Raw genomic sequence first — 27177 nt, forward strand, 5'->3', positions numbered from 1 at the left:
TATTTTTTAAATCCTTAAGTGAAAAGCCAAGCCACAGAATGAGGGAAAACATGGTCAACATCTGTAACTGACAAAAAGATTGCTATCCAGAATAAAAACAGAACTCCTGCAAATTAATCTAAAAGGGCAAACGAGTGCAACAAGAAACAGGTAAAGGACAAGAGCCATTGGCTCCAGGGAATAAGCTGCCTCCCTTGGCCTTCATCAGGGAGACCTTGTCCCCACACCCTCCTCATGGGGCCCTGCGCAAGCCTCTGAGCCGTGACCAGGGCATCTCCCCCCAGGCCCTGCTCTGTTGTCACTTGGACCTCACTGTGGCCGTGCGGCCTCCCCCATGCGCCGTTCAGCTCCAGCTGTCCATATGTCCCACATAAAACTGCCCCAAAGACCTGGGCCACCCCTAACCTCAGCTCTGTGCACCTGCAAAGCACTGGTCCTCTCCATGCCTCGCAGAGTTCTCATGGTCACATTCAGCTGCCTGCACCCCTTCCCCCTGCACATGGGTACACACCACAGAAGTGCAGACGCCAGCTCTGGGACAGCGCTGATGTCTGCATTGTTTTCTCCTGAATGCGTCCCCAGCACTGGCCCAGGGCCTGATATTCCACGGGGACTAAAAAAATAATGCTGAATGAATGAATCAACAAAATGTACATAAAACAGCTGCGGTTTCATCCCTTCAGAAGCCCAAGACTGAAAAAGTCTTTCCATACAGGTGCCAGCGTCGGGGGAGGATAGGAGCCCAGGAGGTGTGGCTGGTAGAAGGGAGGCCAAGTGGGTGCAGCCCTCTGGAGGACGCTAGGCAGCGCCTAGTGAGATGAAATTGTGTGCGTCCAGCCAGGCGTGGCAGCTCATATCTGTAATTCCAGCACTTTGCGAGGCCGAGGTAGGCTGATCACGTGAGACCAGGAGTTTTAGACCAGCCTGGCCAACGTGGTGAAACCCAGTCTCTACTAAAAATACAAAAATTAGCTGGGCGTGGTGGGGGATGCCTGTAGTTCCAGGTACTCTGGAGGCTGAGGTGGGAGAATCACTTAAACCTGAGAAGTGGAGGCTGCAGTGAGCCAAGATTGCACCACACTCCAGCCCGGGCAACAGAGTGAGACTCCATCTCAAAAAAAAAAGGAATTGTATGCGTCCTAACTCCACACAGGCGCACTCAGCAGAAGCCATACTGGGGGTGAGGAGTGAAAATGCAGGAACTCCGTCTGCCTGAGGCCACAGAGGAGAGGGCATGGGGGGCGGGGTGGGGCAAGGTGTGGGGCCACAGATGGGAGGGCTGGCCTGGTCCCTGGGGAGGACATGGGAGTCTTACACCAGTGACCAGGACGGGTTTGCTAATGAGCTGCAGGGTGTGAAGGAGGTCTGGCAGGGGCTGCACAGACTCTAAAGTTGCCTGAAAGGAAACACAAGCAAGCTCCCAGGGCCTTGGACGGCCATTTGTGCTTAATTAGACCCCAGCATTTTTTTTATGGCATTGGGGGATCTGGCCACAATCTGCCTGGGCCTGTGACCCCCTTCCCCCTTCCCATGGGCTTGTCATGCAGGCCCTGTGGGAGGCAGGGCGGACCCTGCATGACCCCGGACCCACAGTGCTCTCAGCTCTACCCTCCTCGCTTCTTACAGGATGGGTCAGGTCTGGGGCGTCCTGAGAGCACCCAGGAGGGGCCCTGACCCTCAGTGACATGGGAGGGGGGCCTAGACCCTCTCTAGATGCAGTGCCGCTGGGCAGGAGCAGGGAAATGGCAGGCATTTTCTCCTCCTTCATGAGGCTTGCAGCTCTAGAGTTTTATTTTTATTGCTGCTTTATATTTAGTGATGAAAGGCTGTCTTAGAATGCAGATTAACCAGCACACTCTTTAAAGGAAATAAAGTGACTTCATTTGGAAAATCACACAGACATTCACAGACATTTCAATTTTTGCTAAACATGTACTAGCATGTCATGTACTTTACATCAATATTGCAAATTTAATACAAACCACGGTATAAAAAATATTTGAAAGCTTCCTAAAGGCACTGAGAAAGCAGTAGGGAGTTGCATTTATAGTGCATAGGTTTTAAAAATTCAACAAGTTGGTCTAGGTATTGAAAATTTTTTCTTCCAGTAGAAACTGCAAAAATATAAGTTGTATTGATCTTCCTTCCATCCCATTACCACCTCATATTTGACTTTAATACTTTTTCAGCTATACAGGGAAAAGCTACATAAACAGAAAAACATGAACCTGTAATTGGTGCCAACAACGACATTTTAGAGAGAAGTGACGCGTCCACACCTTCTATGTTCCATCGTCTTCCCCACTGTTTTCCAAGAGGGTTGTGGCTATCAAATAACGAAAAGTGCTGCCTTGGGGAGTTTTTCTTGCCACCAGGGAAGGGACGCTGGACACCTTGCTGACCCCAGGCTCTCAGGGCCGCAGCCTCATGTGGGGTCCCCACACCACAAAACCGGCCGAGCAGACACCCATGTGCTGAGTGCAGCATCAGCACAGCATGGCCTGCCTGGCAGCAACCCACCATTCAATCTGGCACCTGTCACCAGGAGGGCCTTGGGTGGGGGCGCATCTAAAGGTCTGGGAGGCTGCAGGGCAGGACGTGGTGAAGGAACCTCCTGGGCAGGGGCTGCTGTCTGTGCTTAAGGAGGCCCCGGTGCTCCTTTGATGGCACTGAAGGAACTGGCTATTATCGGCAAACACACAGCCATGTCTCTGATTCGATCTTGGGGCCTGGTGTTCTTCCCAGTGACAGCCGTTGGCTCCAGGACACTCAAGACCTGTGATATACAAGACTCTCAGTCACTGAGCTCCCTGTCCTCCTCAGCCCTGAGACTGGAAGAGCAGCTGCCACATTTGGGACCCAGGCAGCCCCCAGGCTGAAGGGAGCTGCTGACGGCTGAGCTCCAGGACACAGGACGTGGCTGGCCCTCAGGACGGGGAACTCCAAGAGTGGAACATGCATGTTGATTTGAGACTTTTTCAGGGATACAGCAGATCTGATTTTTAATTCTTTTTTGTAGAGACATGTTCTTGCTATGTTGCCCGGGCTGGTCTTGAACTCCTGGGCTTAAGCAATCCTCCCACCTTGACCTCCCAAAGCGCTGGGATTACAGGCATGAGCCACTGCGCCTGGCCTGCAGGTCTCATTATTAAGGGTGTTTCCATGATCAGCAAAGGAGCTGAGCACTTGGTTAGAATAGGAAGGACGTGGGAAACTTCTGAAATACCATCCTGGTCTTAAATCCATAAGTGGCCCGAGGCCAGAGGTGTGCCATGCTCAGCATGAGAAATGAATAAAGAGGGGCTCTGTGGTAGCGTAGGGCCCAAGTGGGAAGTAGGGGCCAGTCCTCAGGTGCCTGGTCCTCACAGGTGCCTGCTCTCCACAGGTGACTGACCCTTAAGCGGCTGGTCACCCATGGCTGGCCCCTGGGTAGCTCTGTCCCATCATGAGTTGGGCATCAGATAAGGGAGAGACAGTGGTGGAAAGCCACGAGCACGTCTCACACCCACGACAGCACGGCACGGAGGGCAGCTTTGAAAGGCGCCCCCTGGCTACACAGTCAGTGAGTGTCCCCTCAGCAGGGCCTGGGGGTCATAATCTGCCACCATGGATCCGGGACTCTGGGCTCTGGTGGTTGGCTGTTCTCTTTCAGTTCTGAGAGGAGATCCTTATCCCTATCCCTGCCACATGGGGGCAAACTGTCCAAGAACCAGGCCACTGAGAGCTGCAGGCACCTGGCTTTGGGCAGAAGACCCAGTCCTGCCAACCAAACCTGGGTTTTGACAAACTGAAGGTGCATGTATCAAATGGCTTCAGCATTAAACCAGGGTCTAAGTAAGCACTGATCTCCCAAAGCCGCCAACAACATAGCAGGAGTCCACACGGGAGGCAGAATGCACAGTGCGACAGGGTAGTGGGTCCCTCATCCGCCGGCTCCCGTGGCTCCTGCCACTCCCAGTGGAGCTGCCATCAGGGCGCTGATGCCCTGTCCCTGAGGAGAGGGGCCTTCCCGCCCCCACGCAGGTGGGCCTCACTGCCTGGCGGTGACTTCTACACCCTGATCTGATGCCTGCATCAGCCGGGTGGGGTTCCAGGCCACACCATGGAAGAAGCCTGAACTGCACCAGCAGCTGTAAGTTATCTCGGGTTGGTGGGGTTGGTGACTTTCACTTTCTGACTTATGCTTTTGTATCCAAATTTCCTACTCTCAGAATATATCACCTTTACCACTGTTTTAATGCTGTTAATACTTGTCCGTCTTGTCCCTAATTATTCTCCTAGGATGGCAATGGGAACTCTCATTTGAGTGAACCGTAGAGACAGCCAGACAGAGAGAAACCCCCATAAACAGCACAGTTTCCTGTATCTTCTCTCTACGTTGTGTGTTTCTCTGTACTTCCAAACCTGGAGTCTGTGAACTCTGTATTACGTGATGCACCAAGAGGCGGATTAGTAAGAACCGTCTGCAGAGACCCACTGAGAACTCGGGAGATTCCAGAAGGAACAGGGGCTATCCTGTCAATTTCCAGTCCAGGTTGGCCTCACACTCTGTCATGGTGCCACACAGTGTGGGGCAGTGTGGGACCCACGCTGCCAGCCTCTGCTGCCTGGAACTTTCTAGATTCCTCCATGAGTGGGCTCACAGATCTTTTCTCCGCGAGTTGTATTTCTAATTTGCAGTGTGCTGGCCTCTGCAGTGCACTGAGGCGATGGGCTGACTCTGCCTGCACAGCACAGGCCGGGAGCTGCAGGTGGCCTGGGAGGGCTGAGCTAGGTAGGTCACCCAACCACTTCATCCCGACTGTGGACTTGGCGGCCGTGGGATGGGATGATGCTGTCCAGCCGTGATCACTTTCCTAAAGATTTTAATTCGTCAAAGAGAAATACTGTCATGCTTGAATAGATTTATACGGCCAGTTTGCATTTAAGAACTATTGGGACATTTTACAAAATTCAGGATACGCTACTGCATATGCTGCACACACAGACGAGCAGAGTGCGCATGCACAGCTCTGCAGAGCGCGTGTCTTAGGATGGGCTCCGGCCTGACCAGGCGCAGGGCAGCCCAGCCGCTGACGCATCTGAGCCTAGATGGACGGATCTGAGCCTGGACGGTGGTCACTGTGCTACGGCAGGAATGTGCACTCTGAAGCTTGGGGTGGGACCAGCGTCGCCAAGGCACTTTTGGGAAACATCCCAGGCACCACTCCCTGGCTGTGAGTCGCCCACTGGGGCGAATCCAGGGGCTCCCGCTTGACCACAGGGGCGGCCTCAGCAGCTCTGCAGGCGCAGGACTGTTCACCTCGGCCCCGTGCACAGAGCTGGTGGGAAGGCTCTGGCTGGGAAAGGCCATGCACGGGCTCCAGGGAGGCACAGTGTGCGGGGTGGAAAGAGGTCAGCTCCCTGCTGCGTCCAACAGTGGCCCTGCCATGAGGCTGAGTCCCCCGCATGCCATGCCCCAGGTGCGAGAGGTACACCTGTTGCCGAGAGTCAGGCTCTGTTTTCAGGTGCATCCTGGTAGGGAAGGTGGCTGGATGGCTCCTGTCACTGGCCCCCAGCCACACCTGGCTGGGCACACAGCCGTCTGCAGCATCCTCAGACCCAGAGTCCTTCTCCATCTTGATGGGCACATCTAGCAGCAGCGTCGGACCGCACAGGTCCCCTGGAGGCATCGGCACACCCTGCAGCTTCACGTCCTCCATGGGATAGCCCCTCGTGGCACAACGCTGAGCTCCAGGCTGAGGGAGCCGGTGCTGCAGGCTCCCCTGGGGAAAGTGGCAGAGGGGAGGGTGCACCTGGTCCTCACCGACATCCCGCACAGGTCTGCTGGTCCGGCTGGAGTAGGCACTGGGGGATGGGCTCGGCGGGTGAGAGATGGGCGAGTTCCTCAAAGTGCCCTGGACACACGAATAGGGCAGGCAGGAGCCGCGGGGCGTGGGGCGCAGGCCGGGTGGGTCACTCTTGCTGGGCTGCAGCCTCAGCCTGGCGCCATCCTCACTGTGCCTTCCCGCTGTCCAGGGCAGGGGCTTCGTGGGTCCTGGAGTCTCCCTGTGCCCTGTCACTCCGGAGGCCCTGCTCAGCATCCTGTGCTGCTCCTCCTCCCTGTCCCTGCAGAGAAAAGACGGGGCCTATTTGACAGAGCTGAAGACACCAGGTCTGGTTGCCTTGGGTGGTGGTCTCTAAGGGAGGCTACTAAATTAGGATGATGTGGAATCTGCTGGGGCTGCTACACCGACCCCACACTGCACTGTCCCTTCTAACCCACCCAAGCAGCCCAGGAGGCCGTGCCAGTACCCCCACCCACACTGTGTGCCTGGGGTGAGTGAGGAGGGCCCAGGGTGGGGTGAGGGTGCAGGTTTCAGGGAGGTGTCTCTGTGAGGCCTATGCCAGCTGTCCAGTGTCAGCCACACCAGTCACTAGCACTAGGGGTGGGGAGGGGCAGTGCAAATGGTCCCATGGAACTGCAAAGCAGGAAACACCGTGTCCAGCAGTTTCTGTGGCCAGGCTCTGTTGCTGACCAACGGGACTTGGGACTGGCACTGCGTGACTGTGAGATGGTGACCTGGAGGGTGGGGAGAGACCCGTGGTGCACAGCTGGGCTGGTCAGGAAAGGGGAGGAGGCCCACCTGGGCAGTAGGCAGGCCCTGGGGAGGGAGAGGGAGGAGAGAGGGCTCTGAGCAAAGGCAAGCTCAGGAGTCAGATGCCCGCGGTCCAGGCGACAGGTGAGGGCGGGTCCCAGAGCCCACGGGGCATCCTCAGTCCCATCATCCCTGGGCCACTGCTCCCCAGGGTCAGTCCCCAGCGATAGACGTGACTTCCAGCCCAGGAAGCTTCCTGGGCAGCTCCACAGAGAGCAAGGTTAGCTGTGGCTCGTGTGGTGGTCAAGGCTGCCGCCGTCTTTTTTTTTCCTTCTTAATCACTCCCCCACCTGCTCTTTGGCCTCCACGGTGACTTAGGGAGCTGCCAGGGCTGGGGAGGCTGCCTGGCACCACTTACCCTGAGCACCCCTTGGGGTCGAGGACAAGGTCGGGGCCGCCCCGGAGGCACAGGCACGGGGCCCTGGTGGGAACCTGTGCCCATCGGCCAGCGTCAGTGTGTTCCCTGAGCACCAAAACGCCGCTTTCTCTGCCGCTCCTTCCTGTTGGGGTTTAGAGGGGGAGGAAGCCGTCACGGGGCGTGCTGAGGAGCGCCTGGAAGACGGCTGCTTGTTCTCAGCGAGGCAAGACCCATCGGCTCCTCAGAAACGCACAGACCAGAGCCCAAGAACAGCACTTGTCCACAGTGGGACAGACTCCAAGTCTCTGCAAAATGGCTTTTCCATGGAATACGCCGACATCTCCAAGGGGCAGACACACATTTTACCCATGTGGAAAAGATCAGATAAGAAATGTTCTACGTACCTGCTGAGTAATTGGGTTTTCCATGCAGTTCCGATTCACACAGGCTGCTGTTGGCTTTTACTCTGTGAAGAGCACAGATAACAGCAAGATGACGTATGGATTAAACACGCGACGGTGGTAGAAATGAATAAGGACAGGTATTGCTGTCGCCCCTGAGCAGTGAAGACAGACACAATAATTGGCTCTTGTTTAATTCTTTACAGCACAGAAAGCTATTTTCTCAGCTATAGAGTTACTGAAAATGCTAAGTCATATCACTTTTCAGGTCAATGAAGGGCCAGTGGATTTGCTTCAGAAAGTGGAAGGATAAATCATAGGATGATTTTTAGAGGTTATATTTTTTTCCTGGACAGCCAGAAAGAAAACACAGTCCATTCTCATGACTCCAGGTAGTAACGTTCCAGAAAGTGAACACTGAGGTGCGTTGGAGACCAACTCACACGGGACATGTGTACCCACATATGCGTCACACTGATCCGGATCTTAAGTCCCAACAACTCACCCTGGTAGATTCTATTTGCTTTTGCTTTTCAAAAGAGAAACAGTAAGTGGCACTGCCCCACCAGCAGGTCCCAGAGTTGAGTTCAAACCCATCTGACTGACCCCACAGCCACAGCCCCTGCGCTGCCCTCCTCTCTGTCCTCTGGGCACCTCCAGGAGGGCCAGGACCAGAGGCTGAGTGGGGGCCCATGTCTAACACGAGACTCACAATGCCCCACGTATGGCCATGAATGGCTGCAAAGCAGAGGGTGTGCTGACGTGGGGGTTCCCAGTGAATTACGGTGAGCAGAGGACTTCACAGAATGGGCTTCAGGAACAGGGAGATCAAGATCATGTCACAAAACCCCTGTGGGAAAAGCTGTGGAAGACTGGGTGGCTGCTGGGGGCCGCTGCTGGGGGCCACTGCTGGGGGCCGCTGGAGGCTGCTGCCGCTGCCTCAGGGCTCTGATTCTGCAGAATGCACCTTGCATCTTGCACCACTGTGGCGCTCAGGACTGGTGGACCACAAGGTGTATCACGAAAGCTGGCTTCTGAATCCAGCTCAGAGCAGGGTGGGGAGAATTCCAAAAGCCTTCAGCGCGTGGGAGTCAGTATTCTTGGTTTTCTTCCCCCTTCTGAGTTGGAATAACATGTTTGTTGAGCTGAAGTTGTGTGTCAGCTTTATGTGCCTTGGGCTCCACCCCATCCTCACAGCCCCATGGGGGTCTCGTCGTCCAGGCCGCTGGAGGAGTGCTGTGACCTTCGGCCCAATACCTGTGCCTGTAATCCCACACCTACGCTCCACCCCAGGGCTAGGACGACAGGGCTGTGCGCACACACAGTGCAGTGGGGCCAGGCCCGCCCTGCCTGGCTCTGACACCAGGGGGCTGCGTCCCCTCTGCTTCTATGGCTGGGAACTCCCAGGGAAGACCAGGCTCGCCGTGTGCAGCGGAAACTCCATGGTGACTGTAAGCGGAGGACAGTGTTCCAGGGTTTGCGTGGTCCCTGTAGGTGCTGGAGGACCTGGACCCGAGCCCTGCAGGGACCCCAGGGCTTTCTGTGTGCCTGTGTAGCATTTACTTCTCCCTTTATCCCTTGTACTTTACATTTCCATCCTTTAAAATAAGGTACATGCATTTAATTTAAAACCTTGCAGAGATGTGTGGGCCTCAGCAGGCTGGCCCATGTCCTGGCCGTCCCTGGAGCTGCCCTCTGTCCGCCCTCAGACAGCAGCAGTGAGGTGGGGCTGGCAGGGCCCAGGCAGAAGCTGCTCATGAGCAGAAATGAGTAACCAACGTGGAAACCAACGCAGCGTGAAAACCTTCAAATAACGGCTGGTGCTGTCATACTGCAGAGCTGTCTAAATGGTTATCTTAGAGAGGTCAGAGGTGAGGATGGAACTCACGCCCACAGCAGAGAGCTCTGTGAGTGCCGGGAAGGCAGCCTCAGGGCCTGCAGATGGAAGCCCTTCACGGTCAACCCTGGACACTGAGCCGGGGGTCCCAGAGCCTCCAAGGTCCTCCTTTGCAGGCACCCAGGGGAGAAAGGGCCCTCGGCCGTATCCTCTGCATCAGGAAGCCAGCAGGTGTGTGACGGGTCCTCCCAGAGGGGTCTCACTGGTGGGTCCTGGGGCTCCCACGGAGGGCACGGGTGTGAATACAGAGGACGCACTGGCCCATCAAAGGCGCCAAAGAACGGGAGGGATGGCAGCGTGCTGGGTGCTGCTGAGTCCCAGATCTCAAACTAGTTCGGGAGCCTGGACTCTGACAAGGTCAATCAAGACTGCATCTGAAAGAATGAAATTTAATACTAACGGAAGTTAAGGAATGCAGGTAGAATCCTAAGTCAGACTACAAGGCCACGCACGTGACTGCAACTTAGGATTGCCCTAACGCACCTGCCACAGCAGATACATCAGTGAAGCCAGTGCCCAGAACAGGGTGGGGACGTCTCCAGTCCGCACGGCTCCACCTGCTGTGAACGTCCCGGGTGCTGTCCACGCGCAGAGGAGAAGCGTCGGAATCAGGACATATCTGGAAACCATAACCCAGGGGCAAGGCAAATAGAGCAGAGAGCGCTCAGCCAAGACAGGGCCGTGGAACCCCAGGCGGTGAGATTCAAGTCACACCAGGAAGAATCTGTTCTCAAGGTTCTGTCTGGACCCAGCAATGTTTTCTGTGTGGAGTTTGTGCAGCCTCAGCCAATCACTCCTGGGGGCTATGGCAGAGATTCCCACTGCGTTGGGGAGCTGAATTCGATGCCTGCTAAGATTTCTTTCCCACTCAGTATTTGCTACCCACAGAGTGGGGAGGCCATGAACAAAGTGGCTGCCCAATAGTGGCTACAGGATCGCAGGGCAGGGCTGAACTGCACTTGGTTACCAGGGCCTGGGCCTGCAGCGCCGAGCAGGACAAGTCGGGGGGTCTCGGAGTCACAGAGCAGGAGCACCTCACCAACAGCCAAGGACCTGGGGGCTGAGGGCCAGGGGCCAGGGGGCAAGGCCAGCCCAGACCACCCCTCCGCCCTGCATTCAGCCCCCGCCCCACCAGGCTGTCCCAGGAGGAAGTGGCAAGAGCAGCAACTCGCCCAGGTGGCCGGGGAAGGTGTCCTGCACAATTCTCTGAGAGGAAGTTGGATCTCTGGCATCCCGGCAGCCCCAGCCCTACCTCACTGGTGTCTTCCCAGCAGGCGGAACACAGTTTCTATACACACAGCATTTACATCTCTCCCAGCACGCGAGACAGACTTAACGCATTCTAGGAAACTGCAGACATGAATCCCCGAGGGCAGGGGTCCCCAGCCCCCAGCCACAGATGGGTACCCGTCCATAGCCTCTAGGAGCCAAGCTGCACAGCGGGAGATGAGCCATAGGCAAGCGAGCGAAGCTTCCTCTGTATTTCCAGCCACTACCCATTGCTCGCATGACCGCTGGCACTCCGCCGCCTGTCAGCTCAGCTGGGCCATGATTCTCACAGGAGCGTGAACCCTGTTGTGAACTGTGCATGTGAGGGAGGGCCCTAGGTCCGAGCTCCTTAGGAGAATCTAATCCTGATGATCTGTCACTGTCTTCCATCACCCCCTGCCATGGGGCCGCCTAGTTACAGGAAAACAAGCTCAGAGCTAGCACTGATTCTACATTATGCCAAGTTGTATAATTATTTCATTATATATTACAACGTAATAAAATAGCAATGAAATGCACAGTAAGTAAGGGCAATGTGCTTGAATCATCCTGAAACCATCCCCCACTCCCAGTCCGTGGGAAAATTGTCTTCCACCAAACTGGTCCCTAGTCCTAGTACCAACAAGCTAGGGGACCCATAGGGTGTTTTCTACTTCTGAAAGGCTGAGAAAGCTGTGGGATAGGACTGGCTCGGCCAGGGACGAGGACCAGCTGGAGGGGCAGCTGTGCCATTGACCCTCCATCTGCCCACCAGGGACACATTTCTCCCACATCTCTTGCAGCCAGGAACCACCTCCGCTTGTCCACGGACAGACAGTGCAAAGAGCGGGCAGCCGAGAGGTGGAGAAAGGCAGGGGCCACAGCAAACCCCCCATTCCCTTGAGGACACAGGGTCAGGCCACTTATTCTGAAACTAGTTCTGTAACAGGACGATTTAGGAATGAATTGATACAGGCAACGTTTGGTGCTAGTTTGCAAATGAGTTTGAAAAACATTGTTTCACCTAATCGTTGCTGCCTATGTTGTGTAATGACTTTTAAAACACGAAACTTACTTTATTACTGGCTGGAAATGAAGAAAGAAAATACAGAAAGTACTGAGCATGGAGACATTTTGTGGTGGCTGCCAGCAGGCACCATGCGGCTGTGAAGGGCGAGTCTTACTCACTTTGCATCTGTGGTGGCCGTGGTGTCTGCCCTGGGCTTTGCCCTCAGAAGCGCACTCCTCATTTTCATCTCCGCTGTGGAGGGGAGGAGAACGGGTGCCACAATGCAGAACAGCGACAGTCGCGGCGGGAGCACGGCTCCGGACGGCGCCTTCTTCTTCTGTCCAAACAGGAATTTCAGTTTTCCTTGAAACTGCATCGTCTGGTGTTTTAAAGATAGAGAGGAAGGCGTGTTCACAAAGTGCCCTGGCAAGGTGGTCACAGGACACAGAACTCAGGACGTGACAGTGGCTGGAATTCGCAGGGAGGCAGCTCACCATGAGCGGCTAGAGACAGCAGAGCAGCAGCTGCCAAGCCGGCGACCCCGGGGCCTGCGCAGTGATTCGATGTGCTTGAGTCATCCTGAAACCATCCCCCACTCCCAGTTTCTCTGGAGTCGTGGCGACTGCCTTTGATTGACCGGTTCATTCCTGCGTGTGTGCTTGTGCACGTTCATGTGCGCCACGCCATGCACAGGTGGGCATGAATTGCGCCTGCGGGACCTGCCACCCACCCACAGCCGAGCCAGCAGCCAACCCTCTGGCAGGAATTTGCAGGAGTGGATTATCTCCAAAGATTGTTTCAGCTTTAACACGCCATTTACAAATTATGAATTCTTCATTTGTAATGATAAAACTTAGGCACAACTTGGTTTTATTTATCTAGGGTGTACAGTGTGATTTTAAAAGCCAGCAAGTAACCTAGGAGTTTGTTATAAAAGAAAATAGGCCGGGCGCGGTGGCTCAAGCCTGTAATCCCAGCACTTTGGGAGGCCGAGACGGGCGGATCACGAGGTCAGGAGATCGAGACCATCCTGGTGAACACGGTGAAACCCCGTCTCTACTAAAAAAATACAAAAAAATTAGCCGGGTGAGGTGGCGGGCGCCTGTAGTCCCAGCTACTCGGGAGGCTGAGGCAGGAGAATGGCGGGAACCCGGGAAGTGGAGCTTGCAGTGAGCCGAGATCGTGCCACTGCACTCCAGTCTGGGCGAAAGAGCGAGACTCCGTCTCAAAAAAAAAAAAAAAAAAAAAAAAGAAAAGAAAATATCTCTCTACAAACAGAAGGCTGATGTATAATTTACTTGTTTACCAAAGGCCTTCAGGGGTACTGCCTTCTATGGCAGAATGACCCCACAATGTGACTCCACCCTCTCTCTATCCTTATTTCATCCATCTATCTTTCCATCCATCCATCTTCCCATCCATCTGTTCATCTTCCCATCCATTCATCCATCCACCCATCTATTCATCTATCCATGTTTCCACCCATCCATCATATTCCCATCTAGCCATCCATCCACCCATCTGTCTATTTATCCATCCATCCATCCATCCCCTTCCCATCCATCCATGCACCTATCAATCTGTCCATCTAGCCATCCATCCACCCATCTGTCTATTTATCCATCCATCCATCCATCCACCCACCCACCCATCCGTCCATCCATCCATCTGTCCATCCATTCACCTTTCCATTTGTCCATCTATCCACCCACCCATCCATCTTCCCATTCATCCATCCATCCGTCCATCTATCCATCCATCATCTTCCCATCCATTCATCCATCCGTCATCTTCCCATTCATCCATTCACTCATCCATCCATCCATCCATCCATCTTCTCTATCCAACCATCCATCCATCCATTCATCTTTCCATCTGTCCATCCATCCATCCATCTTCCCATCTATCCAACCATCCATCCATTCATCTATCTTTCCATGTGTCCATCCACCCATCCGTCTTACCATCCATCCATCCATCCCTCATCTTCCCATCCATCCATCCCTCCATCTTCTCATCCATCCATCCACTCATCCACTCATCCATCCATCCATCCATCCATCCATCCATCCATCTATCCATCCATCATCTTCCCATCCATCCATCCGTCATCTTCCCATTCATCCATTCACTCATCCATCCATCCATCCATCCATCCATCCATCCATCCATCCATCTTCCCATCTATCCAACCATTCACCCATCCATTCATCCATCTTTCCATCTGTCCATGGATATATTAAACAAATAATAAACACCTGCTGTGTAGCACTCACACAATTGGTGTGGGGGATTCAAGGCAGTGGTGTGCTGGGAAATGTTTAACATCTAGCTCTCCAGGGGGAAAACTTCCCAGATATGCAGTGTTTGCCGATTTCTTTAGTATAAATATTCCCAGCACGGCTGACTTCAAGCTCCCAAGTTAATTTCAGCCGAATCTCAAAGACTACCATTTTCAGCTGGCCCTGTGGCATGAGGGAGCTTCCATGACACCCGCATTGCCTAGACTGCACCACTTAGGGTGGAAGCTGGGAAGAGCTGTGAGGTCCTGCAGGGTCTTGGTGTATTCTCTGTCAATACAGGAGCCCTTTTTGGTGCTGTGGATGAATGGATTTTAATGGGAAAACAGAATCAGACACTTATTTGTGTAAACCTCATTGCAACATTTTAGCGTCAATCTAATTTCTCTGGCTTATTTCCTCCATTCAGTTATTTGTTTGACAATTTCATTTTAAACTATATTCCACTGGCTGCACAGTAAAATCCTTCCAATTTTGTGTCATCTAGAAATAAGAGTTTTTAATTAACCAGGAATTGGTTATATAATTTTTAAAAATGAACAACATTCCTTAGCCAATAAAAGTAAGTATCTTAATTTCCACAAAATATAAAACAAAATACCAATGGTGAAACCCTGTCTCTACTAAAAATACAAAAAAATTAGCCAGACGTGGTGGCAGGTGCCTATACTCCCAGCTACTCGGGAGGCTGGGCTGAGGCAGGAGGATGGCAGGAACATGGGAGGCGGAGCTTGCAGTGAGCTGAGATCGCGCCACTGCACTCCAGCCTGGGCGACAGAGCGAGACTCTTGTCTCAAAAAAAAAAAAAAAAAAAAAAAAAAAACTTTATTGTCACTAGTTACCTAAATGAAAGTTGTGCCCTGGGGCATGTTCGTGGCAGCAGATCTGGGGCCTATGGAGAGCTGGTCCTTCCACCAGGCACCCAGTGGGTGGGAAAGAGACAGAAACAGGCAGACCCACAGGTGCCTCTGCCATGGGGATGGTCTGTACCCGAGGTCCCCAGGAGGTCATGGGTCCACACATGGGTGGAAAGCTGAGCCCAAGGGGTCTGCCCAGCTAGCGTGCTGGGGTGAGAGGGCCTTGTGGCATTGAATTGCAGCCAGGAGACAGCAGGGGCCACCACTGGGCCCCTCAGGGGCTGTCACCCAGGGTTGACTATGCTGTGACCCAGGGGAAGTACAGTGCCTCAGGGGTCTGAAAGGTGGGCAGGGGTCTGGGACAGGGTGGGAGGCCTTTGCCCTGACATGTCCAATGGGGAGGACTTCTCTGATTCAATGAGGAGCTGGAAGAAGAAATAGTCAAATAGCACAAGTGAAAATCCCAAGTATCTGTTTGCAAGAGAAGAGGGTGAACCCAAAAAGCTCGGCAGAAGCCGTGGGCTCAGCCACTCACGCCAGCCACAGCCGGAGGCTCTCCCAGCTTGCCAGCCCTTGGCAGAGGTGAGGCACATTTTAAAAAATATTTTAATAAGTTATAAATAAAGATACAACTAGAGTATAAACCTACTGCAGAGTTTTACATTTTCATTGACCTGGCTTGTCCACCACAGCAGGCCTCACAGTTGACTCATCACCCTCGCATGCTCAGAGGCATCAAGGCCCCATGCCATCCCAGCGTGCACAGAGCTCAGCGCCAGCCCTCGCCCCTCTACCAGGGACACGTGGGTTAACGCCCCCACCTCCTCTTGCCCTCTGTTTCCTTCCGCCCCAGGGCAGAATGCACCCCAGATGTAGGGAGCCCCCTGCCAGGGGCCCACACACTCACCAGGAAGCCCGAGGTGCTGTCCAGCAGGCAGCGCACACGGCAGATGAAGCAGCGGGTCAGGAAGGCTGAGTACTCGGTGGGCGCGCCTGCGCCCCACTCCTGGGCCCTGAGCAGCCTCCCCAGGATGGCGTCATCTCCTGCAGACCATAGTGGCCAAGGGGCGTGGCGGTGGGAGAAGCCAAAACACACAGGTCACACGCACAACTGCATGCACAGAGCACGCAACAAACACACCCATGGCTCGCACGTGCAAGGTCATGTAAACCCTATCACCGCACGCTCCTCCTGCGCCCAGCATCCTTCTAGACGTCACTCGGACAAATTTTGCCTTCTCATCCCTTGCCTTTAAAAACATCGTTTTTAGTACATGCGCAGGCACGACAATGGCCCGATGGTTTCATCTTGCTTGTTTTTAGCTTTATAAAAGGGTCTTCCATGTAGGTGCCTGGGCTTTGCTGTTTGATTTAAGGTCAATCATACTGTCACATGAAGTGGTGGTGGAAACTTTTCATGAATTATTTTAGGCTTCCGTGGATATGTGCAAGAGAACCCAGGAGTCACCCTCTGCAAAGGACCCCAGGCAGGTGTCGCCTCTCCTCAGAGCCCAGATGCAACTGTCCCAGCAGAGCCCCTGCCTGTCATTGCCTGTCAAGGAGCTCCACAACTGCCAGGCTCATCTTACCAGTCAGAGCCACAGGGAGGTTGGGGGCAAGCCCTGTGCAGGGGTCTTCTGTGAAAAGGGGCAACCAACTCTGAGTAGCAATCATCTTTCAGGGACTTTTATCGGATAACTCTAATATGAAGCAAAGAAACTTCCTGGCAGACATGAGACTTGAGGGGAGTCTGCAAAACAAGAGGCCAGGACTGCAGCTTGTGGTGGGGTGACAAGAATGGCGGTGACCTCAAGCCTGGCAGAGCCCAGGCAAGCAACCAGGTGTGAAGCACACTCGAGCCACACGGAGCTGGTGCAGCCCAACCAGAGGACAGGGAGGGACACGGGAGGAGGCCTCTGAAGAAAGGTGAGATTTGGCGCTAAGGTCAATGTGGAAGGCAAAGCACACCAAGAAGGCACGACAGGGTCATTTCCAGAGGCAGTGACGTGTTCTGTGACCTGCTCTAGGTTTTGGTGACTCACTTGGACCCCAGACACCCACCTGTCTCCAAGGGCGGGGGCTGCCCAAACACCACCTGGGGAGGGTCCATGGCCCAGTGGAGCTGCCGGCAGAAGTCCTGGCGGTCGTCCACGTGGATGTAGTCGTAAATGTTCTGGTGCATCACGTCTGTCTGAAATCGCGCAGCAAGGTTATTTCAGCCTTACCCCAAGTGGCTTTACACACTTTATTCCACTGACGAGTAACCGAAAAATTTCCACTCCACTTGTCAAAGCAAGTCACAGCCACAGGGAAAGAATACCACTGAAAAGACGGTGCTTGACCCGGGGCCCCCGCTCCCTCCTGGGAAGACACCTGTCTCAGTTGCCTGGAGCACCTGCCCATCCGTCTGCCCACCAAGTGGTGCTGACATCCAGCCTTTGAGGGCAAGCGGGAGGCTAAAAGATGGGCATCTTCTGGGCCACAGACACTGTAGGGCCAAGACATCCACTTTCCTGTCGACTTAGACTCTTTGTGACTGTTTCCCATCATTTCACATCTTATGGCAGGTGATTTCCTCCTTCCTGACACCCAGGCCTCAACCTTCACCCACTTTCATGAGGTCTCAAGGACCAGTTCATAGGCCTCTCTCTAGTCCTCTCCTTCCACCTGCTCAGAAGCAAATCTGGGCCCTGACACAGAGGCTGACCCTCACAGCCACCCAGGGTCCATGTCCGGCGATAGAGGCTGACACTGTGCGCCACGAAGACTGACTTCAAGGGGACCCAACTGTCACCACTGCCCGTGAGCATGTCTGTGCCTGAGGAAGGCCGGCCATCCCACCGCCCTCTCCCTTCTCCTAACTGAAGAAAGTCAGGCACCTGCACCTGCAGCCTGGCCCACACACCCCTGCCCCGCCCCCGAATAATTAACCCTGCCAGGGACTGCTAGAACCTCAGGACTCTTTCAGGGTGATCTAATTCTAAGTGGCATTTGTTACCATGACAATAACCAAGTGGTTCTTCCTAACTGGAGGGGAAGCTCCTTAAGAATCAAGACTTCAGAGAAACGTAATAAACTCACCCTAAAGGGACGAGCATCTTCAGGCAACCCAGTGGGAAGGACCCGCGGGGCTCCCGGAACAAGACGAGACACAGCCTCAGGAGGGCAGGGGGGGCCTCACTCAAGGGCCTGGACTCCAACCGCCTGCGCCTCCGCAGTTCCCTTCTGAGAAAGCGCTGTCAAGAGCGGTGAGAGGAACAGAGACCCCTCGAGGTGAAAGGCGCCGCGCCAGCCTCCCCCGTGTACTCCTCGGGGCTCTGCCTTCGGTGCCTTCCTAAGGACTCGTAACTGGAGGGTAACCTAGGCCAAAAAGCGCCCAATCACGAACACACAGTTGGGTGAGTCACCATCAAGAAAACACCCCGCGGGACCCCACCCAGATGAGGCCACAGGGCGTCGCCGGCACCCGCAAGGCCGTTTCTGCCTCTGAGTCGGGCGCCCTCCGTGTGGGGGCTGGTTCTGCGCGGCGGACTCCACGTGGAGGGAGGGTACCCGCCAGCATCCCCCTGCCCGGCATCGCGACCGTGAGGGCAGCTGCTGAACCGCGGGATGGGCGCTGTGGACAAGGAGGCCCTGGGTCTGCAAGGGCCTCCTGACTGGCACAGCCGTGAGCCAGCCGCAGCCTCCCAGGCGGGGAAGCTCCTCTTCCAGTTAAGGCTCGAACACTCCAGCGGCTGCACCTTCAGGCCAATGTTTGTCCTTTTCCCTCTTTATCTTTTAGTCACTGCGGCGGATAGGCCATATTTCTTGCTATGGTTTCAACTTTCCACCTCCTGAACCATAAGAAGGAGCATCTTGCATATTTCAGGTGTTCAGCGGTGCCCGCCTGTGTGGCCTGTGTGGGTGGGTGGCTGCGTGGGTGGCTGCGTGCCTGGCTGCGTGCGTGGGTGCATGCGTGCGGCCCCGACATGTCTGTCTCTTTCTGGAATCCCCACTGAGCTGTCCAGCTGCCTTGCCCAGTCCTTTCTGGGCCGCCTTTCATGCAAGGTGTCCCGCTGCCATCCTGCCCAGATGGACCACGAGGCCCAACCCATCCCTCCTCTCTGTGTAGGGAGGGCTTTTTTCCTGAGAAATCTTTCCTCATAGATCTAGCTCTGCTCTGTTATCTTCTGGAAACTTCCATCATGCCCGGAAGCTGTCTGTGGTGTGAGCCAGGACTCAAGACCAGCTTCCTCCTGCAGGGATGCAGCTCGCCCAGCGCCTGCAGCGCTGCCTCCGTTCCGCTGCGAATGCCCGGGCAGCCAGTGTTTGGTGAGGGCGGGAGTCTGCGCTCCTCCCAGCCTCAGGGCTCCCTCTTTCTCCTTGACTTCTTGTTACCAGGGGATTGTCTTTGTAGGGCTCTGTTAATTCAGGGGCTGGGAAGCAATGCTGGGTTTAGGCTTCCATCCCATCCTGTTCTACGAAAACAGGATTTCCCAAATCCAGGACTTCACAGCTCTCTTTTCATCAAGTAGCCATAGCTCCTCCTCTATCTAGTGTTCACTCCGGATACTGGAATATTTTGCAATCAAAACCCGCTTCTCCTCCAGGAACTGCACAGTTCTGCCGCTCTACAGCGGCAGCCTCAGGGCCCGTCAGAGGGAGCTTAGCTACATAACCACCCTGGCGTCCCCTACCGCGGCGTCGCCTCTCGTGTTTCCGCAGGGTCTCCAGGCTGAAGGACGCAGCGTGTGAGAAGTTTAACAAATACACATCCACATCCCGATGGCCAGAAAAGGGGATCCACAAGGAACGTTTCAGAGTTCTGATCCAAACCACTGTACCTCCCAGTTCCACATCTTCAAATCCACGTTACAACCGGGCATAGGTAACACAAAACCAAGGAAACAAAGACCCAGAAACCTGCGTCTTTCCCCTTCTGAATTAGAGATCTTGCGACATTTGTTTCACAGCTTATGGAAAATGGTGTGGGGACACTTCCAGTAAACGGGGTTGGCAACAAACAGAAACACCAACCCCATCAGCTGTTACCGGCCAGCCTGTTGGTCCCTGTGCAGTAAGAGCCGGGCACCTTGGAGGGCCCCGGCTCTGCCAGGACAATGAGAAACATGGCTCCAAACACTCTCCTATGTGAGCTCTGACACGTTTTAGTGCCAGCTTTTTAAAACTGAAATGCAGAGGAACCTGTGTCCAGAGGCAAGCGACATTCCCCTTACACTTGCTGCCATCCCTAATTTCTTCATTTATAAATGTTGCTTAAAAGACTAAAACTCTCAGCCAGGCACAGTGGTTCATGCCTGTAATCCTAGCACTTTGGGAGGCCAAGGTGGGCGGATCACTTGAGGTTGGGAGTTCAAGACCAGCCTGGCCAACATGGGCTTTAGTAGAAGCCCTGTCTCTACTAAAAATACAAAAATTAGCCAGGCCTGGTGGCGCACACCTGTAATCTCAGCTACTCAGGAGGCTGAAGCAGGAGACTTGCTTGAACCAAGGAGACAGAGGTTGCAGTGAGTCAAGATTGTGCCGCTGTCCTCAAGCCTGGACGACAGAGCAAGACTCTGTCTCAAAAAAACAAAAAAGAAAAAAAATTCCCATTCCTTTTAAAAAATAGATTCTTGGCTGGGCGCGGTGGCTCAAGCCTGTAATCCCAGCACTTTGGGAGGCCAAGACGGGAGGATCACAAGGTCAGGAGATCGAGACCATCCTGGCTAACACGGTGAAACCCCGTCTCTACTAAAAATACAAAAAAAAAAAAAAAAAAAAAAAACTAGCCGGGCGAGGTGGCGGGCGCCTGTAGTCCCAGCTACTCGGGAGGCTGAGGCAGGAGAATGGCATAAACCCGGGAGGCGGAGTTTGCAGTGAGCTGAGATCTGGCCACTGCACTCCAGCCTGGGCGACAGAGCGAGACTCCGTCTCAACAAAAAAAAAAAAAAAAAAAAAAAAAAAGATTCTTGCCCTCAGCCCCAACGACCACAGGCAAAGACTTATTTCCCAGTAGGAGAGACTCCTTCATCTTTGTGGTCACGGTCAGGGTGAGGCACACGAGGTCATCCGCAACCATGGTCACGTGGCCGGCAGCTGCTGCTTCACCTGGAGCCCTCACTCCCTGCATGCTGGGAATCTGGCTTTGTCATTGCAAAGCCTGGTGCCCCAAGCCCGGCAGTCCTGGGACTTCTCCAACTCACCAGTCACCAAGGCCTGGGCTTACACCAGAGGCACATGGCAGTGCTGGGGGCCTGGGTGCACCTGCTGCATGGGCACCCGGCTGTCCTCACAGTAGCCGGTGCTGCACCAGATCATGAGGCCCTGCATCTCCTGGAGCTCGCTCTCTCTCCAGTTCTTCACCATGGAGTGCACCTCCTCCTGCACCAGAGCAGCCGCAGCCCCGCCCTGGCAACCCCACGCTGCCCCACACCGAAATGGTCCTCGCATGAGTTTCCACAGGCAACCCTGAGCTTTGCAGGCCCCCGGAAGGTGAACCCCCAGCACCCTCCCTGAGCAGCCCCAGGCCTGCCCGAGCACCTCATCCATCATCTCCAACCCCGCAGTCAGGGGACGAAAGGGAATTCAACAAGTGAGAAAGGGCCTGCTGCTCAAGACAGGAGCGGGTAGCAGAGCGGGAAAGAGTTCTCCAACTGAGGCGAATCCGAAGACAGGGTGAAACGTAAATCCTATTTAGGTTGAGGAAACAAAGTTCTGTGTTTTCATCATCAGTGTGGCATGTCTGTCCTAAGTCTGTCTTAATCTTTTAAAGTCTGATTCCTACAAAGTGACATCAAGATACACGGTGGGAGAAGTGGGAGGGGGAGAGCACGACATTAAAATTATCCAAATCGTACAAAAACAAACCCTCCTTTCATCAAGTAAAGACAGTCTTTATTTTAGCTTTACACCACCACTTAGGGAGTTTAGAATAAAATCATTTCCAATTTTAATATGCTGCACACTCTAGCAGCTAACATTTTTACCTTTTTGTGCAAAAGCTTGCACATATCAGCTAACCATGCCTGTGGGATTCTAACTGCTCTGATCGACAAGCTCTAATGCTTGAGAGTACGAACAACTTCTTGAATCAACAAATGGCAACTAAAATATACACCTAAAGCCGTTTATTCCTCACTAAGCTTGCTGAGCTTGAAGACACTGAAATCATGCACTCACGCTGTGACCAGGAATAATTGGTTCCTGACTTTTTGTAAAGCATTTTGCACAATAAACTCACACAAGCACAAAGCTGTTCTAATATTTTCATGAGATATTTTGCATAAACTAGAGGCAATGCCTGATTTAATGGCATTTGGAACCAATTTCCTCATAATCAAGGCGAAACTTTTTTTTTTTTTTAACTTCTCATGCTTGGGGGAAAATGACCAAGCGCCAAGAAAACAGAAAGCCCAATTAGCAAAATTTCTGACCTGGAATCAGAGCTGCTCTGTACAGCACCTGCCCCTGTCCCCAGAGCCAAACCCCGAGTGAGACCATCGAGCCATGGCTAAAGGCAGCGGCTCTGGGTGCGACTGGAGAACTCAGGGCAGCTCAGGACGCAGTGACTAGAGTTGACGGTGATTCTGAGCATGCAAAAGGCAGAGCAAGCGGTCATCTCTAGACTCAGGCCCTGCACATACAGACCACGCTGAAGCTGCTCTGCTTAGGTTGACAGAGTCACCGAGCCACACCCTCATGTCTGCCCACGTCCTGTCCTTCGAGCGCTCCCCTGTTCAGTGAAGGATGCACCAAAGCCCAGCAAACACATACGGACCCACTCCACAGCTCTCTACGTGTAAAGGAAGCATCCCACGGGCAGCTCTGTGGGACTGGAGCACAGAAGATGGAGATGAAGAGGATGCTGGGTGGCCACCCAGAAGCTCATGCCACTCATGCCATCTGTGGGAATGAGGGACCCACCAGCCGTCACTCCAGGTCCCCTCTCACAGGGCACGTCAGGAGATGAAAGTGCCCCAGTCACAGATGCCAGGGCACACTCAGCAAAGCCTGTGGTCACGCGGTGTCAACAGCAGCCGCCTAGAGTGATGTCGCTCTGTGGTGGGAGACGCAGCGCCAGGCACCAGGGCTTTGTCCAGCACTCCTCTGTTCAGTGGCCCTGTGGTCTGGCCACAGCCTGGCAGGCAGATACCGCTGCTGGCCATGGTGTGGGCACAGGAAATGAGGCTCAGAGCCATCAAGGTCGCTGCTGGGACAGCAGAGCTGTGTCTCCACCCTGCACTGCGTTCCCAACAGGACAGTGGCCTGGACACCCCTTGGCAGCCATGCCCACTGCACAGTGCTTCCTCTCCCTGCACACAGCCATGTCCCCTTGCGTCCTCCACCAGGGCCGGCCCAGGTGTGCTGACGAGCTGCACCTTCACGTGGATGCTGGGGGAGAGGCCATCCGGAGGAGGCATCCAGTGTGCAGAGAGCCGCGGTGCAGAAAACAAGCTCACTGCAATGAGCCCGGTGGTCACACGGTCCCTGCAGTTCACAGGGAGACCGGCCTGGGCTCAGGGGCAGGAGGTTGCACTTAGGGGCGGACTAGAGGAGCTGCTTTGCAGAGTCACCAGCAGGCAGCAGCGACTTCAGCTGTGGGGAAATTCAAAGTCCTGGCTCTCATGGAAACTGGATAGAACTCTGTGCAGTCTTAGGGCCTGGGCAGACATGAATTCTAATGACTCGTCAGGGACTAGTGTCGGTGAGTGTGGTGGTTCCTGGCTTCCACTGACTGCTGCCCTGCACAGCCCCTAGAGGCTTCCCACCTGACCGGGGGCGGGGGGGGTGGGGGGGGTGGGGGGAGGATGGGGATTCAGCCCTAGGCTTCCCACCTGACCGGGCGGATTCAGCCCTAGACTTCCCGCCTGACCAGGGAGATCTTCACTTTAATCACCCCATGTGCTGCCTCTCGCTAGGCATGAATGCTGGCTCTGGGACCATTTCCTCATAGGCAGAGGTGCTGGGCACTGCAGGGGGCAGGGCTTCCCCTGGGGCCTCCCGCTCCACCAGTGTGCACCCCCCAGTGTCACAGCTTCCCCCAGCGCCCAGCGGCCTCCAGGTGCACATCTCACCTGGGTCCCAAAGGGAAGCTTCCTACCAGCCAGCCCTGGTCTGAACATCTTGGGAACTTTTCCACTGCCCAGGTCATGGCCCCACCCTGTGCCACCGAGGGTCTGGCTCAGCCTCAGTGGGGCTGGGGTTTCCAAGACGGCCCCTGCCTGGGCCCTGTGGGCACTGCTGCCTTTCTGTTGCTGTATCTGTGTCCTCAGAGTCCTTTTAGTCCTTTGTTGCTGAGCTGGTGCTACTGGTTAACACTTCCTTACACTAAACCCATCGTAAGTCTTTCTATAAAACTGTTCAAATTTCTGCACAGTTTCTGTCTCCAGACTGAACCCTAATACACTACTCTCTATTTTTCAAAGTTTTGTTTTGATCTTTCTCAAACATATCTGTTCTTTTTTTCATCATATGCTGTGCTTTCTTTATACTGCTGCTTTTATCTTTTATTGTTTTAAATCTTGTTTGTTTGCCAGTTTCCTTTGGACGGCTTTGTTCCTTAAGTTCTTCCAGGAAGCAGGGTTTGTTTACCTGTCTGCTGGCTCCTGCTCACCGTCTATGGCTTCCTTGGGTTTATTACTTGCACCGTAAGCTCATCTGCAGGGTGGGTATTTTTGTGGGAGTGCCTTGTGAAAGTGCAGATAAAGGGCCCCATTTTTGCTGCTTTGGGTTCTCCAGTCATCTCATCAGTCTGCAGTATGCCTGATATCCAGATCCTGGGAGTCCTTGCCGTGCAGTGGGAGAAATCTTAATTCTACAACCAGCATCTGATTTTCCGTGAGAGACCCCAGCTCCTTTCCAGACAGAAAAACAGCTCCCTTGCTCCCCTCCTGGCCTTGAGTGGGATTTGTTTGTTTGTTTGTTTGTTTGTTTGAGATGGAGTCTCACTCTGTCACCCAGGCTGGAGTGCAGTGGCTCGATCTCACCTCACTGCAAACCTCCGCTTCCCGGGTTCATGCTATCCTCCTGCCTCAGCCTCCCTAGTAGTTGGGACTACAGGTGCATGCCACCACACCTAGCTAATTTTTGTATTTTTAGCAGAGACAGAGTTTCACCATGTTGGCCAGGCTGGTTTCGATCTGCTGACCTGGTGATCCACCCGCCTCGGCCTCCCAAAGTGCTGGGATTATAGGCGTGAGTCCCTGTGCCCGACCGGGTGGGATTTTTTATCGCACCTTTTCCTGGGTGAGTTGCCCTTCCAGGGCTTGGTATCTGACAAGGCCTCAACCCCATTCTCGGCCTGGAAGTCTGGAGTCATCCCCCTGGGGCTGACCGGACAGCATTCCAAACGAACCACTCGCACGTCAGGAAGGGCATTTCCAGAACAAGCTGTGTCCTGAGTGCACCGAGAAGCTGAGGGTTAAGACGTTGACTGGGAGTGGATGAATGGGATGGTGCTGGTGGGGCAGGGGACCTAGCGGGGTGCCCGAGCCAGGGGAGACCATGCCGCTGTCCAAGTGCCGCGGCTCCCTTAGACCAGAACATCCCCGACACTGAGCGGCCTCACACCGAGACCCCGAACCCAGGCTGGAAGAAACACTGCCCTAGACACAGCTGGAGTGTGGAGATCTTTATCTGATAAGAGTTCAGTGATAGGAAAAACCCAATTTTAGACATTTGTCAAACCTTGAAGACAACAAGCATTTACAAAGGGAAGAGAACCTAGCACTTAACAGACTGGAGGGCTATTCTGGTTTCATTTACCTGATGGAAGCCCAGATAGTCCACGATCGTTGCTGACGCATAAAATACTGTCCCTTCTGCACTCACGACCAGAGCAAAGCCATTAAGAGACTAGAAGAAAAAACAAAAAAAATCAGGTTGGCTCACCCAAAATGAAAAAGTGCAAGCATCATTTGCTTAAATTTTCAACAATATTCTTCTGTTTTGTAGTCCGTATTCATAACCTCTAGAAATGCCCACTTTTTATTTATTTATTACCATTTTGTCATAGGCTCCAAGTTAACAGGTAACATGAGAAGGTAGCCATGGTTTACACGGTCCCTTTTCTAATACATATAAAATTATGTGTTATAAAATATGCACCTTGTCTTGGTGCGACAGTGAGACTTGGTACCTAAGACGAGGCAGGAGCTCTCTGTTTTCCTCTGCAGATGTTTCCGCCCATGTAACTCCTTCTACACACTGTCTGGAATACCCTTTGGTTTTTCTAAGGATTTTTATTATGAAAAATGTTGAACTCCATCGACCAGCCTGGCTAACACGGTGAAACCCCATCTCTACTAAAAGTACAAAAATTAGCCGGGTGTGGTGGTGCACACCTGTAATCCCAGCTACTTGGAAGGCTGAGGCAAGAGAAATTGCTTGAACCCAGGAGCTGAAGGTTGCAGTGAGCCAAGGTCACGCCGCTGCCCTACGGCCTGAGCAATGGAGTGAGACTCTGTCTCAAAAAAAAAAAAGAGAGAAAAATATTGAACTCCATCAAGTGTTTTTCTGCATCTACTAAAACAATCACAATTTTTAGTTTGTGTGTGATTGATAGATTTTCTGATGGTGCATCATTCCTGTACTTTATGAGGTAAGCTTCTTTGATCATGACTTTTTAATATGCTCTTGGAATTGATTGACCTCACTTAGGGGTTATCCATCTATGTTTACACTTGGCCTGTAGTTTCTCTGCATATTTTGCACACGGTACACACAACCATCAAGACATGAGTCGCTCCTGCCCCTTTCCTTCCCTTCTCTGGACCCACTTAAGATGAGGGTGATGTGCTTCTGGAAGGTCTGGTCCACCTCACTCTGAAGACCCTCTAGTGTGGGCACATTTTGCGGAGATGGTAGATGAAACGGGGCAGATTTTAACACCACGTTGATTTATTTATTGTTAGTGTATGCAAGTTCTTTATTTTTTCTTACATTAACTATGGCATCTTAAAATACTTTCTAGAAACTCATTTCATTTTGATGTTAAATTCAGTCGTGTATGTTATTCACAATATTTGTATGATTATTGCATCTTAGTTACAGCCGTAATTATTGTGGGATTTTGGAGGGAGAAGATGGAGAAGGCAAGGATGTGGCTGTGCTGTGTTTGACGTGACGTTTTCCTTTATTTGAGAAGCGAGCCCCGCAGCCCCACCCTGCAGCAGCTTCCCGGGGCCGTCACTGGTGAGGATGCGGGAAAGATGGTGGCCTCTGAGCCACAGGATCTGTCCATGGCAGCAATGGCCGCTGGCACTGAGCAAGCACAGGCTACCAGGTAGAATGTCTCGCCCAGTCTCACATCCTGCACGAGGCAGGGGTGAGGGGGCAGAGTCACCTGGACACGGCTTTCATAAATGTTTCCATTTGTGTCTTTAAAACACAGACATTCGAAGATTGCAACTCCCATGATGTTTGCGGCTATCAGCCGTATATTATACACTAATTTCCTTAAATCTGGGCCATGCTGGGTACTTTTATT

At 53.5% G+C, this 27177-nt stretch overlaps 1 protein-coding gene across 1 annotated transcript in view; it reads right to left on the minus strand.

The window, feature by feature from the left end:
- Positions 1 to 1916: 1916 nt before the first annotated feature.
- The window catches only part of AHRR (aryl-hydrocarbon receptor repressor), a 101535-nt gene continuing 76274 nt past the window's right edge, over positions 1917 to 27177 (minus strand). The window contains exons 5-11 of the mRNA XM_030927076.1: positions 25455 to 25544; positions 16770 to 16899; positions 15616 to 15752; positions 11731 to 11930; positions 7401 to 7462; positions 6997 to 7138; positions 1917 to 6108 (exon numbers count right to left, since the gene is read on the minus strand). Of these exons, the coding sequence (XP_030782936.1) occupies positions 5127 to 6108; positions 6997 to 7138; positions 7401 to 7462; positions 11731 to 11930; positions 15616 to 15752; positions 16770 to 16899; positions 25455 to 25544 (1743 nt within the window). The 3' untranslated portion in view covers positions 1917 to 5126. The remainder of the gene's footprint in view (positions 6109 to 6996; positions 7139 to 7400; positions 7463 to 11730; positions 11931 to 15615; positions 15753 to 16769; positions 16900 to 25454; positions 25545 to 27177) is intronic.

The sequence above is a fragment of the Rhinopithecus roxellana genome, chromosome 3, assembly GCF_007565055.1.
Source record: "Rhinopithecus roxellana isolate Shanxi Qingling chromosome 3, ASM756505v1, whole genome shotgun sequence".
NCBI classification, from domain to species: Eukaryota; Metazoa; Chordata; class Mammalia; order Primates; family Cercopithecidae; genus Rhinopithecus; species Rhinopithecus roxellana.